Source organism: Nanorana parkeri, unplaced genomic scaffold (genome assembly GCF_000935625.1).
Source record: "Nanorana parkeri isolate BGI_ZX_2015 unplaced genomic scaffold, ASM93562v1 scaffold1329, whole genome shotgun sequence".
NCBI lineage: Eukaryota > Metazoa > Chordata > Amphibia > Anura > Dicroglossidae > Nanorana > Nanorana parkeri.
In genome coordinates, this window is record NW_017307597.1 from 383,128 (window position 1) to 400,363 (window position 17,236).

Genomic DNA, 17,236 nt, shown 5'->3' on the forward strand with positions numbered 1-17,236 from the left:
ACATTCATGGATTTACAGACATTTAAGGGATCAGTCCACCCGAAATATACACGTCAGTAGAGCCAGAGTAAATGTTTTCACCACATTTGGCAAAATAAGATGCCAACGTGTGCTTTAGCCCATTAACTTCTGTCATTTAAATATGAATCTTGGATGGATGGATGGACCTGTCGCATCCTTAAATGTTAGAAGTACATATGCAGCATACTTTGCCAAGGCACAGCCCCAAGGCAATCTGAATATGACAAATGTCACCATGTCTTAGCAGTTTACTTTGTTCCACTTCAGGGGTATTCAACTACCAGTTTAGATCCCAGAATATGTTTTTAAAAAACTACTGATTTATCCAGTACATAGTTTATTCAGGCGGGAACTGGGGTCTTAAAATATGTCATGAGGGATAATAGTGTCCACTACAATATATTTGAATAGTTGCCAAAATGTAAAAACAGTATTGAAAATAATGACCGTTTGAATATTTAAGAATAGTAAACTCTATTATTGTCAGAATAGCTTGCTTTGCCTATCATACAAATGTGTTGTCATCCTATGTGCCCCTTAGGTGCATGTATTTGAAATATGGATATAGGAAAAGAAATTGCCTTCAGAATAAATGGAATAAACATTTGTTCAGCTGTCCTATTCTTTGGCTATTAAATTACAGTAGCCACTACTGTCATTTTATTTGGAGATGCTTTCATCTCCAGTGTGGAACTGTAGCTTCTGTGCCCAGGACTTCGCATGGCACCTTTCCCCTTGTTTTATGTATTGCTTATTTTTTTTTGCTTTTTGTTCTTCTTTTTAAATGTTTGCCTCCAATCCCTGTTCTAGGTATTTTGCAGATGTGTGGCAGCAAATTGTTGCCCTCCATGTTTGAAGCACGCCCACTCCGGCTCATTCGGAGTGCCTCTTTCTTTGCAGGTTTGTGTGGAATGCTGAGTACGGTGGAAGCCACAAACACACACCGCAGCCTGTGTGATCTGAACCCACAAAACCATATATTACTTCACAATTACATTGGGTCTCACTATCGCTGCATGCATATCAGCCACAGTCACTCTTTTTTTATGGTCTTCAAATATTTTTTTACTGAATGATGCAATATTTGTTTTTATGTACCCATCTTTCCAAACTGGCATTGCTTTCCATCTATCTTGGGGACTCTTGTGGTCAAATCTTTCCATCACAGATTCTCCTGTCAAAAATGCTTTTTTGTTTGTTTTTTTGCATCTGCAAGTGTGAAATGGAATTACACCAATAACTGCTCAGATGGGAAATAATAGTTTTGGTTGGGCTGGAGCATTCATTTCTATTTATCATTCCACATATTTACTTGCATTATCATGATTGAATAATAGTTACATAGTTAGGTTGAAAAAGACACTATTGAGTTCAACCTATAGATAAGGGGGGGAAAGATGAATGAATGACTAGAAAACCTCCTTAAACAGAACCGTATACCCACAGTTGACCCAGAGGAAGACAAACAGAACCTAAAAGCATGGTCCAATGTGCTCTAACAGGGAAAAAAATCCTTTTGTATCCCCTACGGCACTGCTGACTCTTTTCTGAGAAAGCAAGTTCCTTGGCTGTCAGGCTGATGTTTTTGATTTCAATACCTCAAGCTCTTAACTTTGGAACAAGTATATGGATAAGGAATCTTTTTTTATTTTTTTTACTTTGCCTAGCTGCATTCTTGCCAGGAAATTGGCATTCTCAAGGGCAGCAGTGGCAGCCCCTTTTGTTTTTCCAATGACAGATGTCAGTATTAACCTCCTGTATTTTTTGGGGACTTAAGAGAATGCACTGTACATCGGTGATAAAATATAGGAACTTATCATAATCTTTTGTTTTTTAGAACATTCACATTATGCTTTGTAGTCCACAAAACACATTGGGGGGGAATTTATCAATACTGCAGCAGACTGAATCTGGAGCAGTTGTCCAGGGCAACCAATCAGCTTCTCGCTTCAGTTTGTTCAGTTAAGATTTGAAGCTGAAAGAGAGAAGCTGATTGGTTGCAGTGCACAGCTGCTCCAGATTTTGTCGGCTCCAATTTTGATAAATTCCCCTCATTGTTTTTTTAAAATGTAATTTTTTTTAATTTCACATGAGCCCTTGTAATTCTGAAAGAATTTATGGTTATATTTGATTTATAATTTTTTTTTTAAATCTTGGTGGTGCTAGATGTATTGAATTAATTTCTAATGAACTAACATTTAAAGTGGGCCCGCCATTTTCCACCTGTTTAAACAAAGAATGGAGTTGCTTTTAAAAAAGGAACATAAGCTGGTATATTGGAAACTGTATGTTTACTTTGCAGAGAGAATGATGGTGAATAAGATGAGGTTGTGTTCATTTTGAGCACCAAATCATATGTGAGGGAATAAAATAAAATAAAAAGGTTTCTTGCAAACACTTGATTGGGTATTCGAACTGCACACGGATTTACCTTATTTGCCAGCATTCATTTTGCAAAGTGAACATTCCTGGTGCTTAGTAAACCGCTTCTATTCCTTTAACAAATCAACTCCAATGTTTCCCTTTGTTTCTGCCCATGGTCATCTTGATCTGTAATGGCACTTCTGTTCTGCTAGTAAAGAAGCAGTGACGGCATTATTGATGCTCCAACTGCTCTCTTGCCAGCTGCTCCTGGTCAGATGAAACCAAAATGAAATTTTAAACTAGTTGGGCAACACTTCAAATTATTCCTTACTTTTCCATGAAGGGCCTGCTTTAAATCACCAGTGGGGAATTTGATATTTCAATCTGGATTTCTGAGAGCTTAGCACCAAAGATCACCCATGATGGCTTAGGTTGTAAACTGCAGTGTGCTTGGCTCATCAAGCCACCTGTAAATTACACGAAATGTATGTTTGTTTACTGCTTCTAAGAAACCTATGCCAGTCTTATTACATCATTGTAATAGTGTTGGCATGTGTATGAATTCCACAAACTGAGATGGGGAGATAGTTTGGTCCAACTGTCTCCGGTGACCTCAAGAAAATCATAAATATCAATGTTTTATTTCAATGCTTGACCATACAAGTGAGATGAGTAGACTGCAGTTTATTGGAAAATGAAATGCATGCAATTTGGTGGAGGTGTTGGCTTGCTTCACTGATGGCTTGATGGTGACTTGTTTGGTGGACACAACAGATTTTGCAATTCTGCACTGTATTACCCTGGCAAAAGTATGGAGTAAATAATACTAAAGTATAACTTTTACCTAATGGTTCACCTTCCCCAGCCTGCAGAATACAGGGAGTCCATCATTAACAACCTAGAGAAAGGAGGATTTAAAATGTTAAGGGGAGCTGGCCAGTGAAAACCAGTAAAAAAACAACACGGCTGGACTTGTGGAAGAGCATAAACCAAAGAGTAATGACATGCCTTAACGCACAGCATCCAATCAGAAAATAACCTTTCAGTAGCTAACATCTGATTGGCTGCTCTGAATGTTAACAGCACTGTTTTACACTGTTCCTAAATAAAGCTAAATGGTGACTTACCTACTCAGATTGTCAATGATGACAAAAAAAAATGGGCATGAAATCCCACAGTGCATTATGGGAAGGTGTAAACGATGGTAAAACTATGCTTTAGGTAACATTGCTCTTAAACAGGCTAATTTTTCCCACCCCCCGCCTTTTCATTGTGCATTTGTATGCTGTGAATTTTTCTTTGAGATTAAAATGTTCACATTTGTTATGGTTTTCCTCTCTATGCAGCTCACAGCACACCAGTGGATATGCCCAGCAGAGGGCAGAATGAAGACAAGGACAGCGGCATTGCACGATCAGGTATCCTCAGTGTTCTGTATTTTCACTCTGGTTTATACATATGGTGATATGGACCTTGGACGTTCCATCCTGTTACCAGATGCCATTTTATTCTTTCTGCAATTCAAGTAGGATATGGGACTTCTGTTTTGCACACCAAGGGTCTTCCTGTTTTAATGTATAATATTGATGTAGCTGATTAGACTTACCATCTTTTCTGTTGTAATGTAAAACATATCCTCTGAATAGACTGCGTGCTTGGTGTTTTGGATATAGCACTGGACAAACCCCACGAGCCAAAAGGACAAATTTTCCTTTTGTTGTTAATGGAATGTTGCTTGGCTGGGGTAACTGGTTCCTGAATTCTTTTTTTTCTAATTACAACATTTTTTTTTTTGCAAAAAAAACAAAACCAGTGTACAGGCCCGTTAGCATCAGGCGCATCGAAATGGACAAATAGTGCATACAATAAAGAGGGAGTATTACAAAATATCACATGTAGAGAGGTAAGAACAGCCGACCTTAGTGTTAGCAACATTAGTTAAACTATGCAAAATGTGACCGCAACGTATTCATTAAAATACGGTATTACCAGAGAAAAAGGAAAAAGGGTGTCGCCATTCCTTTCCATCAATTTATAACAACTTATCCAGTGGAGCACATGTGTCTTGCGTTCCTTCTATCCCATATTTTGTGGAACTTCTTTTCACAGGCACCGTGTTTATAAAGCAAAGTTTTAAAGGGGATAGAGGCATTTAGCTTCCGCTTTCATTGATCTATAGTGGGCGGCATTGTCTAGATCCATAATCTGGCAATCCATTTTCTTACCACATACAGAGTTAGATGGATGAAAACAGTGGTATATTTGTCTACATCTGTAGCACAGGGTATACCTAAGAGGTATAGTTTGGGGTCTAAAGCCACTGGCGAGCCCATCACATCATGAAGAATGTAACAATTTGTTGCCAGTAGTCCAAGTACAATAACACATGGCCATATCATGTGATGGAAAGATCAGAGTGCATTCTGACACTTGGGACACAGCGGATTATAATTGGGTTTAATTTTTAAAAAACAGTTAGGTGTAAGGTAAGGTCAATGCAAAATATAGAGGTGCATACATTTTCCTGAATTCTATTTTAACTTTATTTTAACTTTATATCATAGCACTGATTCTCAGCACTGATTCTCAGCCTTTGTGTTTTATTGGTGGGATATGTTTGTTGGGTCTGGTATGCTGTGTAGTGTTTGCTAGGATGGTCATGTTATGTTGGTTTCTGCTGTGTGCTCCTTAGTCTTACTGAAGATTATCATGAAGTCATGCAACGCCAACAAAATTGCTCCTGTATCATACTAGTATTTTGAGGTAGTATTAGAAGTATTGTATGTTTGTTTGATAGTTATCTCTTAGGGCCTTTTTTTATATTTATTGAACTTATTTTTTTTAATTAAAATTAGCAGTGCATGGTCTGGCCAGCACTGCCATGATTTTTTTTATTAACCATCTCTTGACCGGCCTTTGTAAACACAGAAGTTTAATGATTTCTGCTGTAATATCTGTATATACACTAACAGATGTTTCTTTTATCTTGACCTTTTGTTATAGCATCTCTAAGCAGTCTTCTGATTACTCCTCTTCCTTCACCAAGCACATCATTTTCAAGTAACTATGCCAGCAGCTATCAGCGGCGATTGTTGAGAAGTCAAACCACCAGTCTAGAAAATGGTGTTGTTCCACGGTGGTAAGTTTTTTTTTTGTTTTTTTTTTGATCAATCACTCAAGGCACACGCACACACCTCTCTCTATAGTCTGTTTTGCTAGATGCTGCACGCATTGTTTTCACTTAACAGCCTAGATATTAGTGGATTGCATGTAACATATATGAAATAGGATTACATTTGCTGTATGGTGTCATAGGTCTTCCTAACATCAGAAGCTTAACCTAACCTTAAAACTTACATTTAACTTAGTCTTATCTCTAATCCTACCTGTAGTTAAGCCAATCCCCCAAAGATATCAAAGCCACTAAACCTTATAACCTCTTCCTAACCTTCCTAACCCTTAATCTATCACAACTCATAAAATGATACAGCAAAATCTTTTCAAAAAGATCAAAGCAAACAGAAATTTGTCAAAATTGCCCCGAATTCAAAACGTTCTGCTTCCAGATTCAAAAATGAATGATCCCATTCTAGGATACACAGTATGCTTGCAGTTTGTAAGTTTACAGTCTTGTCTTATATTGTCCCCCAGTATTGTTTAAATAGGGGTCTCTTGGCCAATTCCCATCATTTATCATAATGTTCAGTGTTAGGAAAGTGGTCTCTTAACTGTATCTTGGATGTCAAAAAAAAATCTTATAAAGCTCTGTCAGTGTTTCTGCTTTATCAGCATAGTAATTCACATTCTGGACAAACTTAATCTAGTAGAGTCCTTTTTGGCTGGTTTAAAAAAAAAAAAATGTGTTGCTTTCTCCTATAATCTTTTATGATCTGGTGTGCAGGTCAACAGAAGAGACTTTTAGTATGACGGATGAGAGTTACTCTGCAAACCCGGCAATGATTGGCCGCAAGAAGATTGCAATCAGCATCATCTTTTCTTTGTCTAAAGAGGAGCAAGCCCAAAGGAATTTCCAGGACTTCTTTTTCTCCCACTTTCCTTTGTTTGAGTCTCACATGAACAAACTAAAGTCATCTATAGAAAGGGTAATACAATTGGCCCTTATCCTTTACTGCATATGTTTGGGATTCAGACAGTTGCTGATTGTGAGGTGAACTATAGATCTTGCCAGGAGTATGTAGTGTTTTGTGTATGATGGGGGTCAGCATGTTTGTTGAAGCTAATTTATGTGCATTTGACAAGAATATGATTGCGCCACCACCTTTTCCAATATAGGAGCTCTGGGTACAACCACTTCATATAACCCAGCATGACAGTGTGGAAAGTGCATCATTAGGGTGGAGGGTCACATATGCATCGTTGTACTAAATGTGTAAGCTTACCATATTTTAGCAACTAATAAGTTCTTTGGGGTCACACCAAAAATGGCATTAACGCATAAGCAGTAATACAGCCTTTCATTCTATTTGCAATGGAAGTTTGGGTGGTCTGCACAACATGCTTATTCTAAACTTTAATCATGTGCATATGTTGTATCAGTAGCAGTGGTATACAACATTGTTGCACTATACATATCCCACATAAACACCATTGATGTGAAAGAAAATTTGTGGTAGCTGCTGCTATTGCACTTAGAGTGTTAACAGAGGTAAGTGTCAAAGTCTTTTCATATCACAAAAGTACTAATGATCACCTCCCTGGGCTGACATGAGCATAGAGGATTTAATTGCTCAATAATTCACTTGTGTCTCAGATTGCTGGGCAATTTCTCCTATTTAAGTATAACTAAACCTGAAAACAAAAGTGTATTATATTGCAGCTTACCAGTCCTTAGATGTGGTAACTGCATTCGTTTTCAGGCTAAGAACATTTTTTAGTAAGTGCACTAAATAGCTGTTTTGATCCTGCCAGAAATTCAATTTCCTTGTTACTTCCTGTTGGATGAAACGGAAGCAAAAACAATGTTGACTATCTTGTGTAAACTACTAAACCCAGCAGTTCCCCTCCCCACACATGTAATGGAGATAAACAACGGTAGACATGTTTTGAAGTTTAGTCTGTGTTGGACAGGAAGCATACCCCTGTAAGGTTAATCTCTTCATGATAATTACTAAACAGTCTTGCAGAGATCTGTAGTAGCACTATGTAGCAGGTCTCTAGAATAATTACCTAGATGAAGGATGTCTGTGTGTGTGTCTCTCCCATTGTATGGTATGCATTTCAGAACTAGACATTGTAGTAAATCACTGTTTAAGCCTCCTTTTTTCAAATTCTTATTCTTCAGGCCATGATCACATGCAGGAAGATTACTGAATCAAGTCAGCGGGTACAAGTCTATCTCAGCCAGATCATGGATGCCTTGGGACAGTTTAGGTAGGCTCTTAGAGTGATAGTATGAAGCTGTTGTAACTACTGCAATGGTCCTAAGAAGCTGTTGTATAAAGCTCATTAAATCCTTTTTTTGATCATGTTAATCCTGTAATGCTATTGTGATTTGTTCATTTACAGTAAAGCTATTGGAATACAGTTTTCTATGATACAGTTATGACTTAATGAGTTAATGATGGCATAATATGTTATGGATGTGGTCTTCCAACATAAAAATTTGACATTCTTGATTTACTTTTGTTACCCTAGTATTAAGTGGTGATGTTATTGTCATTAACAATTAATAAGGTGAAGATTAATATTCAGAGAGTAGGAACCATTAGTGCTCTATCAATAATCCCTCTCCTAACCATGCATCTAAAATACAGCGCTGCATGACGGAATAAACGTCAGTCAAAGTACCGCAGCGCTGAATACTGAAAAATGGCCTGGCCAGGAAGGGGGTCTAAACACCTGGTCTTGAAGTGGTTACCATTTGGAGTGAATTGATCAGAATCTGGAGCAGTTGTCTAAAGTAACCTATGAGCTTTTCTCTTCAGTTTGTTAAGTTAAGCTTTGAAAATGGAAGCTAGAAGCTGGTTGGTTCCTATGGACAACTGCCCCAGATTTTGTCCCGTGCAAATTTCCCTTCGTTATATTTCCTCCCTTTTTTTTGCTTCCATAAAATTATTTTCCATTTGATCTCAGGCTGCCCTGTGCCTTTTTTTTCAGCTCGCATTCAAAACTGGTTCCCAGCTGACCACTCTCTAGAGCATCTCCCTTGGTTCTTGCTGTGCTTCATTCATCCAATCTAGTCTAAATAGCTATGAAATTGGTGCCCAGAATCCAATGCTGTGTTCACTTCTGTCCATGCTAGCCTCCCAAATAGTGATAGCCATATTAAATCTTCAAGTGACCAGCACTGCTTTATGAAGAGCTGCATAGGTGACTAGGGACAACATGGCACCACTTGGTCTGCCAAGCACCATCCTAAACTGCTGAAACTGAAATGTAGTTGTGGGTTATTGTGTTGTATGCTTCACCATTGCTTTTTCCACTGCCTTTTTAAAATGCAGCTCCACACAACAAGGGAAAGATTGATTGTTATTTTTAAGTTGTTTTTTTTTATAAATAAGCATTTAATACTTGAAAGATTTCTCAAGAAACAATAAATATTGCCAACTTAGTGGACAACAGTTCCTTGAGTAACTAGAAAGCTGCAGGAAAAGCTTTTAATTGTTCTGTTTCTTATTAGGGAGACTATCTGGAATCTGTACTGTGCCCCTCGAATTGCCGAACCAGTGTGGCTCACCATGATGTCCAGCACTACTGAGAAAAGTCAGCTGTGCCAGCATTTCCTCAAAGAGCTGACCTATCTAATTGAGCAACGTAATAAGAACCAGTAAGTACATCTCCACCTCTGTTCATTTGTAAACACTTTTATTGTATGTGTACACAGCAAATAGTCAAAGTGGTCTATGTGCTTTTATGTACACATACTTGTTAAATGACCGTAGTGTTCTTTGTCCTATTATATAAGGTAGTATTTTGCCAAAAGCGTAGGCTGCCCATAACACCCTGCTTGGCATCAGTTGCCGTATTTTGTCTGAGATGTTTATGTTGCAAAACTGTTTTGTAGTCTGCCAGGTGGTGTACTGTTTACCTCAATGGAGGCAGCCTAGATAGAGAAATAAATGTGCTTAACTGAATCGCCCACATAAATCTAGAAATGTCATTTTATAGGAGTATAATAATATACTTGTTAGGGATACCAGCCCTTGATTATAACTATAATTGTATGAGATGGTCTTTGTGTTCCAAGTAATGGCTAGGTCTGTTCAATGTATCCTTTGTATTACTAGGAACTCGGATGTTTATTATTTAAAAACAATTACAATAATTAATGGTCCACTTAATGTAGAAGGTGAAAGTGTTTACCGTGGAATAGCCATTGACTGGTGTCTTCATCCTGCTTTTTGTATTCTTTATTTTTATGTATCAAGGTGATTTAAACAAAAAGTGTTGCAAGTTTGTTGGAATATTCTCCTCTTGTTTCCTTCCTATGGACCTTTAAAAATGATTAGTTTTTTTTGTATTCCCACCATTTAAGTTTTTTAAGGAGCATTCTTTTATCTCGCCACCAAATTTTTTTCTCAGCCGTGAAGCTTCAGAAAATGTAATGTGGTTCCTGCCATTTTTTCTTTCACTTAAATAATGTGGATAAACAAACATGCTTTCTTTTTTTTCTTTTTCAGGTTTTTTTCAGCCCTTCTCACTGCAGTTTTAACTTACCACTTGGCATGGGTTCCCACAGTAATGCCAAATGACCATCCACCTATAAAGTCTTTTAGTGAAAAGCACACTTCTCAGTCTGTCAGTCTGCTGGCAAAGTCACATCCTTATAACCCTCTCTGGGCACAACTTGGTGAGTATTGGTCACTTGTAGGGTAAAAGGCTTTTGACATATTGTTTCACTGGTTGCTGTTTTCACAAATATCCCATTTGCCTACTACTCTGCTTTTGTTATATACTCTCATAGGAGACCTTTATGGGGCCATCGGATCTCCAGTTAGAATGACTCGCACTGTTGTGGTTGGAAAACGCAAGGACTTGGTCCAGCGCATTCTCTATATCCTCACTTATTTCATCCGCTGCTCAGAGCTGCAGGAAAATCATTTGATGCGGGACAGGGTCTTAAAGAATGGAGAACAGGTGGTACAGGGCAGCAATGTCACAACCTCTCTGGAGAAGGGAGAAGTGGAAGAATCGGAGTATGTACTTGTGACTTTAAACAATGAATCTGCGCTGGTCTCCCCGCCACTACCTTCTAACACAGGCTCTGCGTGCACTGTTAAATCTAGCGGATCTGAGGCTTCTGACATTTCCTTGAAGGTGACTAGCAGGGAGAATTCTCTTCAAGCAGAAAGTGACTACCAGACACCTTCAGGAGTAACTAACAATGAATCTGCTTCAAGTTATGTTGGCTCTTGCAGAGAAAATACAACATTAATTAAAGAAGCCAAAGTGGAGACATTGGTTTGCGTCACCAGAACTCCAGTGTATAACACTGAAGACTCTCTTATTCCACAGCCTATAACATCCCAAGCTAAAGGTCAGCATCGGGCCAGCAAATCTAATCATGAGATGGATGCTTCAGTGAAACTGTCAGACTGGGCAAAAGAAATTCTGTGTGCTGACAGAACAGGTGAACCTTCCCCACCACAGAAGGTGACCTTTAAAATGGGCTCTTCTCCCTCTCCAGACAATGACTTGGAGCTGTACAGAAAAGAGCTGGAAGGAAATGTTAAATCTCTGGGTTTTGACTCCTCGCGGTCATCTGCAGATAATGACTCGCTTGCGGCTCACAGAAAAAAGATTTTGTGCTCACGGATTCCATCTTGTGAGGAAGGTTCCAGTATCTTTGATGAATATTTTGTGGATGGTAACAGTATTGAAACAAATACAGTAGACAGCCTTCCTCCTCACCCCTTATCAGAAAAGTGTTTTGCATCTAGTGAAATATCTGCAGCTAACTGTAGTATGCCTGCTAAGGACTTAATTAATGCTGCACAGGCAGGGTTTGGTATGTGCCCTGGGCAGACAGCCTCTCTAGATGTCCCCTGTGGGGACCAAGGCAGAAGGACTGAAGTCCGAGCAGAGGGAGACATTCCAAGGAATGAAAGTTGTGACAGTGCCCTCGGCCAGAGTGACGAAGAAGCAAACAATTGTTACAGCATGTCAGAAAATTGGGACCATGGTGATCATGTAGAGGTGGAACTTCCACTGCCTAGGTGAGGACATGTCAAATAATTTCCTGTTTTTATGTGTTGTAGAAATATAGTTATTTTATCAAGTTTGCTTAAAATTGATGGACTAATGTCTTTATTCAACCTCAAATACTATGTAACTATGTAATTTTGTGGAAATTTTTATTAAATTGCTGCGGTTAAAGAAGAACTCTGAGAATTAGAAAAAGAAATACCCTTGTAATCAGGCTACCTCTGTACTGTATAAAGTTAAGTGCTCGTTTTGTCTGGGGGGCTCAAATTAGGCAGATATTGTCACTTCATCCTCAGTCCTGTTGGGCTGCTAGGCTGGTCCTCCAGCCTCTTCTCCCCTGGGACAACTCTAAGGACCATTGATGTCATTATGTCTAATCCCAGTCAATCAGCTTTCATTAGACGTGAGGACACCGAGAGAACTGCAACGGGGGGAAAGGGGGGAGCGCCCAATTCCTGGAGTTTAAAATCCTAGAATTATGTGATGCAAAGCACTGTGATATGCAGTAACTTAGTGCAGCCAGCCGGGTTCACTGGCAGACTAGCTGAACCTAATATATGTAGTAGTTCATTTTATATGTAAATTGAGAGTGCTTATGTTCAATTATTATATTTCTTAGGTCAGACATCATCAGCAGCCCAAATATGAAGAACTTTGGGAGGTCTCTGTTTGGAGGTTACTGTTCCGCATACATGCCTGACCTAGTGCTTCATGGGATTTCCAGCGCTGAGAAACTGAAGCAGTGCCTGACGGCCAGTCTGGCGCACGCCACAGTAGTATGTACAGTTTATACAGTATGCTCCGTTTATAAAGAAAATACCTGTTGACCCTGCCAGAAATGCCATGTCTCTGAACCATAAAACAATCTTGTCTGTCTTGTCTAAATTACTAATCCCATCAGCTCACTTCATGTTAAGGTGCCCATACACCTTACAATTTATCTGCAGATGTTCTGTGGTCAGATGGAAAAAGTGCAACAGATTGGCCCAGGTGGAGATTACTCCATCCACACAGTTAAGTGTAGATGGAGGAATCTGTTGCACCTTTTCCATCTGACCACACCAAATCTGCAGATAAATTGTAAGGTGTATGGCCAGCTTAAGGGAGATGAACAAAGGCAGACATATTTGAAGTCCAGCCTTTGTAACTACCATTGCTCCCTCCATAGGTACACTGGAGAAATACGTGTAGCCAAGAAGGGAAAGAAATGGTTATTTGGAGGATAACCTGGTAAAATTAAAAGAAAAAAGCCTGCTAATCGTCACTGTTCTGTTTGATCTTATTGGTGCTACAAAGAAACCCTGAAATAGCGGACTTTTTATCACATGCAGGTTTTATGAGCGAGGGAATTCTTTTAGAATTAGAAGTGCATTATTCATATATAGTTTTGACTAACTCTACTGCTTATTGACACTTAATAAAGCTCCTTTGTGTTTAAAGTATGTGAACTTTTAACCCCTTCGTGACGGTGGACGTACACTGTACATCCCGCCACGAAGTGCCCAAATGACTTCTAACGTACACTGTACGTGATTTGCTATTTGCCGCTCTGTAATGCTGGTAACCGCTGAGTATCGGTTGTTACCGTTCATTAATGGATGCCTCAGTATTGAGGCATCCATTAATGAAAGAGTTAAGCTTTTTCAGACACCTGATCCCTTTCAGACACCTGATCCCTTTCAGAAGCAGCCTAATCATAACCAGTCATAGTGAGATTAATTCACAATGACTGCTTGATATAATCAAATCAAATAATGTTAAAAAAAGAATTGTGAAAAGTGTAAAAAAATAAATGTAACAAATAAAACTGATATATTTAAATATATTTTTATACTGTCATTATCATAAAAAATTAACCCATTACAATGAAAATCTGCAATTGAGCTGCAGATTTTTCACCCCAAGGGGTTAATTTTGTTTTAACCCCCTCATGACAGTGATGTTCAAAGTATGTCTATGTCACTGTCACTAAGTGTGACACTTGGTGACAGTGACATTGTATGCCAGGTGACCACTTTTAGCATTAGCTTTTAGAGATAAAAGATGAAAATGTTAGGTTTTAGTTTTAGGCTGAGAAGTACAGAAAAATGTCTAAAATCCGAGGCATGTGAGGTTTCTCAAAATAAATGACAAATTAATGTATTTATTTAAAACATGTTTTAGCTGTGCTATTTGTCTAACAAAAACTACTCAAAAACAACTAACTCAAAACTGGGGAAAAAGTGTTTCCTTTATGTTTTTTTTTCCTTTTTTTTTTTTATATTTTATTTGTCTTAGGTGTTAGGTACGCATATGTGATATAAATATATAGCCCTATCTGTCCTCTAAAAAACAATATATAATATGTGTGGGTGCACTTTGTAAGGAAGTATATTACTGACATGGAAGAATCACACAGCAAAAATGTAAAAAGCGTGTCAGTCATTTTTGAACAGAAACTAAAATCAAGCTGTCATGAAGGGGTTAAAAATTTCAAAAAAGTGCCCCTTATACAATAAGCGTATCCGATAGTGGTGGTTGGGATCCAGGGATAGGGATATATTAGTAGGGCTAAAAAATGTAAACGCCCTTCCCTTTCCCCCTGCTTCCCAAGCAGCTGCAGGGTCCCAAGCAGGGGGAAAGGGAAGGGCGTTTACATTTTTTAGCCCTACTAATATATCCCTATCTCTGGATCCCAACCACCACTATCAGATACGCTTATTGAAGCGAAAAATCATTCAGCGCTGTGGGATTCGAGCAGGACTGTTGCTCCCTGAGCTACATGAGCTGTGAGTAACTTGGGATACATTGTATCCACATATGTAATACATTGTATGTATCTGCTCTAACCATTTTATGCCACACCAGTTGGCCTGCAGATCACCTATGTTTCTTTAACGACTGTTCACCCAACAGAAGTTTTTTTAATTGATTTTAAATGTTTTGTTGTGGATGTATTGTTCAAGTTTGTTTTTCTACGATTAAAATTCATTTTGATTATATATTTTCTACCTGTTTACTGAACCAGCTCCGAGTAAGGGATTTCTATAATTAGGGGACAAACCATTCTTTGAATAGTTTTGTTGAAACCCTGGGGATTGGTATGTTATGTATTAATATTGTTCTGGCGTAACTCCGTTATGTTCCCCTGTTTGCTGCTGTGAGTGAAAAGCACTTACCTCACAGTTCTCCTTTTTTAAAGCAAAGCAATCTCCAAAACATTCATAGTGAGATGTTCCTATACTATTAAATCTCAACATTTACTAATGACTAAAGAATACATTTGGATTGTAGGCAGAAACTCTAGCGCACCTAACTGAACTTATGGAGAGATCAAAGTGTTGTCAGATAATGCGGAGATAAAATGTAAAAAATATTTGGCTTACAAAAATAAAATAATCCGATATTGGAGCTTATTTGATAACACAGTAAAAGATCCATGATGTATAGTAACGTCACCAAATCAGGTGTCAATTGTAGTCATTATTTATTAGTGACACATCCATCTCATAGATCTTACATGGCAAGGCTCAGAAAATATGTAAGACATCATTGTGGTAATATATGGACAGGAAGCTTGTTTATTTTCTCAGCCGATTGGCTGGGTGCTCCAGGGCCTTTCTGGGAAAAGGGGCCCTGGACTATGTATCTCAGAGGGTACTGTTGAAAAGGGAATACACATTGGTGTAGTGACATCCAGTATAAATAATCTAGGGTTGTAGCTTGAAATACAACTCCCGCCAAATTTGCTTTGCTTTGGATGGGGGGTGGTGTGAAGGGTTTAAGCCTGTCGATTGTGTTGCTATTTCTGTAGCCATTGGGGATTCTCATTTCCCGGATGGTTATGATCTCTCCTATAAGGGCACAAACAGTAATAAAACTTGTTTTTCCAAAGTAGACCAGAGAAGGTTGGAAGTATTGGGTTGGGCATAAGCTCTTTTTTTTTTGTACTTATGTACAGATATCTTGATTAAAGTTTTTGAAGCACTGGACTACTGCAGATTATTGCATTTTGGACCTTTTTTTTTTTTTTTTTTTTTTTTAGTTAATAAAGCTTTGAGTACAATGAAGCAAGAGGAGTGTCATATAAGCACTTGTAAGGACTTTTTTTTTCTGGATTATGTAAATCGGGAATTACAGTGCAACTGAAGCCCAAACTCTTGTTTTTAATTTTGAATACAGTGGGATTAGAATACCTGTCAGGTTTTTATTGCTGTCTGTGACCCCTTTAGGGAGATTCACCCTCTCTATTTGTCTTGTAACCCAAATTTTGGGGTGTCATCAGAACTGGAGTAGATGGGAAATTTTCCAATGGGGAGCTAGTTCTGGTGACCCTGCTGACCACCAGGGATGTCCCCCACTTTGGAGGAATTTCCACTCAGTTCCTGTTGTGGCTGTCAGACAGGAAGTTAAAGGAAATTTCCCCAATGGGACAAAAATGGCAATGATTATAACTCTCCATTACCTAAAACTAAAAAAAAAAAAGTTTTGGATAGAGCTGACTTCAGCTCTACTTTAAATAGGAGTGCTTCACGTGACTTTATGGTAGTTTTTACAATTTGTGTGTTTGACTAAAACCAGTGCTGACACAAAGCCCATACAGGAATAAAGTATAATGGATATTTAATATGTATTCATTGTTTGTTTTTAGCACCCTGTGTTGGATGAACCTCTTGCAGAAGCTGTGTGCATTGTGGCAGATACTGATCGATGGAATGTCCAGGTTGTCAGCAGCCAGAAGACAATTGTGGACAACACAAAACTTGGCACAGATGTCTTGGTGTCTAGTCAAGTGTGCAACTTACTTCAGACCATTTTACACCTATATAAACTGAAAACCCCGCCTGTATATGTAAGTATTCCACAATTTCATGAGCATTCTGCAGTATGGGGGCAGCTGATGACACCCCCCACTCCCCATGAAGTGACTTTTAGAGTTCATAATTTATTTGCACTTTTTATTTTTATCCTCTGCCAAACCTCAAAACGAATGACTGGTTCTATACACTGATAGCTATCTCTAAGGACCTGACCTGACCTTTGGTTATACATCATTAATGTTGTTCTATAAAACCCAAAGTAGTTCAAAGGTCAATTCATTTCTGAAAATGTTGGTACAAAACCACTTAGTCTGTTGGCACCTTTTATGAGGTGAAAAGAGCCAGCTCTATAGATTTGCCCATTTGTTTTGTCGTGTGTATGAGTATTTAGAATGTGTTCTGCATGATCAAGAATTTGGTGGCAGCCTAACTCCATCATCACACCTTGGGCTGAAATCAGAACTCCAGGAAATGGCTAAATACATGGAAGAAAGCCATATTTTTTATTTTTTAACCTGACCAGGATTTTGTACTCCTACCTATCCAGCCCTGAGCCTTACACAGCTCTACCGCGAAGTCCTGCCTGGCAGGGGAGGGGACCTTTCTCTGTTGCAGTTTCTCTTTCACAGGAACATCAGACTTTTCAATATTACTTTACTCCAGTGATGTAGGTTTTGATGGGGAAAAAAAATCACTTTTTTAATGTAGATAGGGACAGGAAGTGATGGTTAAAACTATCCCAGAGATCAGCTTTAATTATTACAGAGCTGCATTAGTTTGTGCCCTTTGTCAGCCTGGAGTTCAGCTTTAAGTATTTTCAAATGTTTATTTGTCTATTTTGAATGTACGACACATTATTGATATGTGTGTGTATATAATATATATCA

General features: G+C 38.5%; 1 protein-coding gene across 1 annotated transcript in view; it reads left to right on the plus strand.

The window, feature by feature from the left end:
• FNIP2 (folliculin interacting protein 2) overlaps positions 1-17,236 on the plus strand; it is a 64,057-nt gene that overhangs the window by 42,842 nt on the left and 3,979 nt on the right. Inside the window, exons 7-16 of the mRNA XM_018569397.1 lie at positions 832-921; positions 3,732-3,803; positions 5,389-5,524; positions 6,287-6,488; positions 7,688-7,776; positions 9,026-9,172; positions 10,026-10,195; positions 10,310-11,561; positions 12,170-12,326; positions 16,181-16,381. Of these exons, the coding sequence (XP_018424899.1) occupies positions 832-921; positions 3,732-3,803; positions 5,389-5,524; positions 6,287-6,488; positions 7,688-7,776; positions 9,026-9,172; positions 10,026-10,195; positions 10,310-11,561; positions 12,170-12,326; positions 16,181-16,381 (2,516 nt within the window). The remainder of the gene's footprint in view (positions 1-831; positions 922-3,731; positions 3,804-5,388; positions 5,525-6,286; positions 6,489-7,687; positions 7,777-9,025; positions 9,173-10,025; positions 10,196-10,309; positions 11,562-12,169; positions 12,327-16,180; positions 16,382-17,236) is intronic.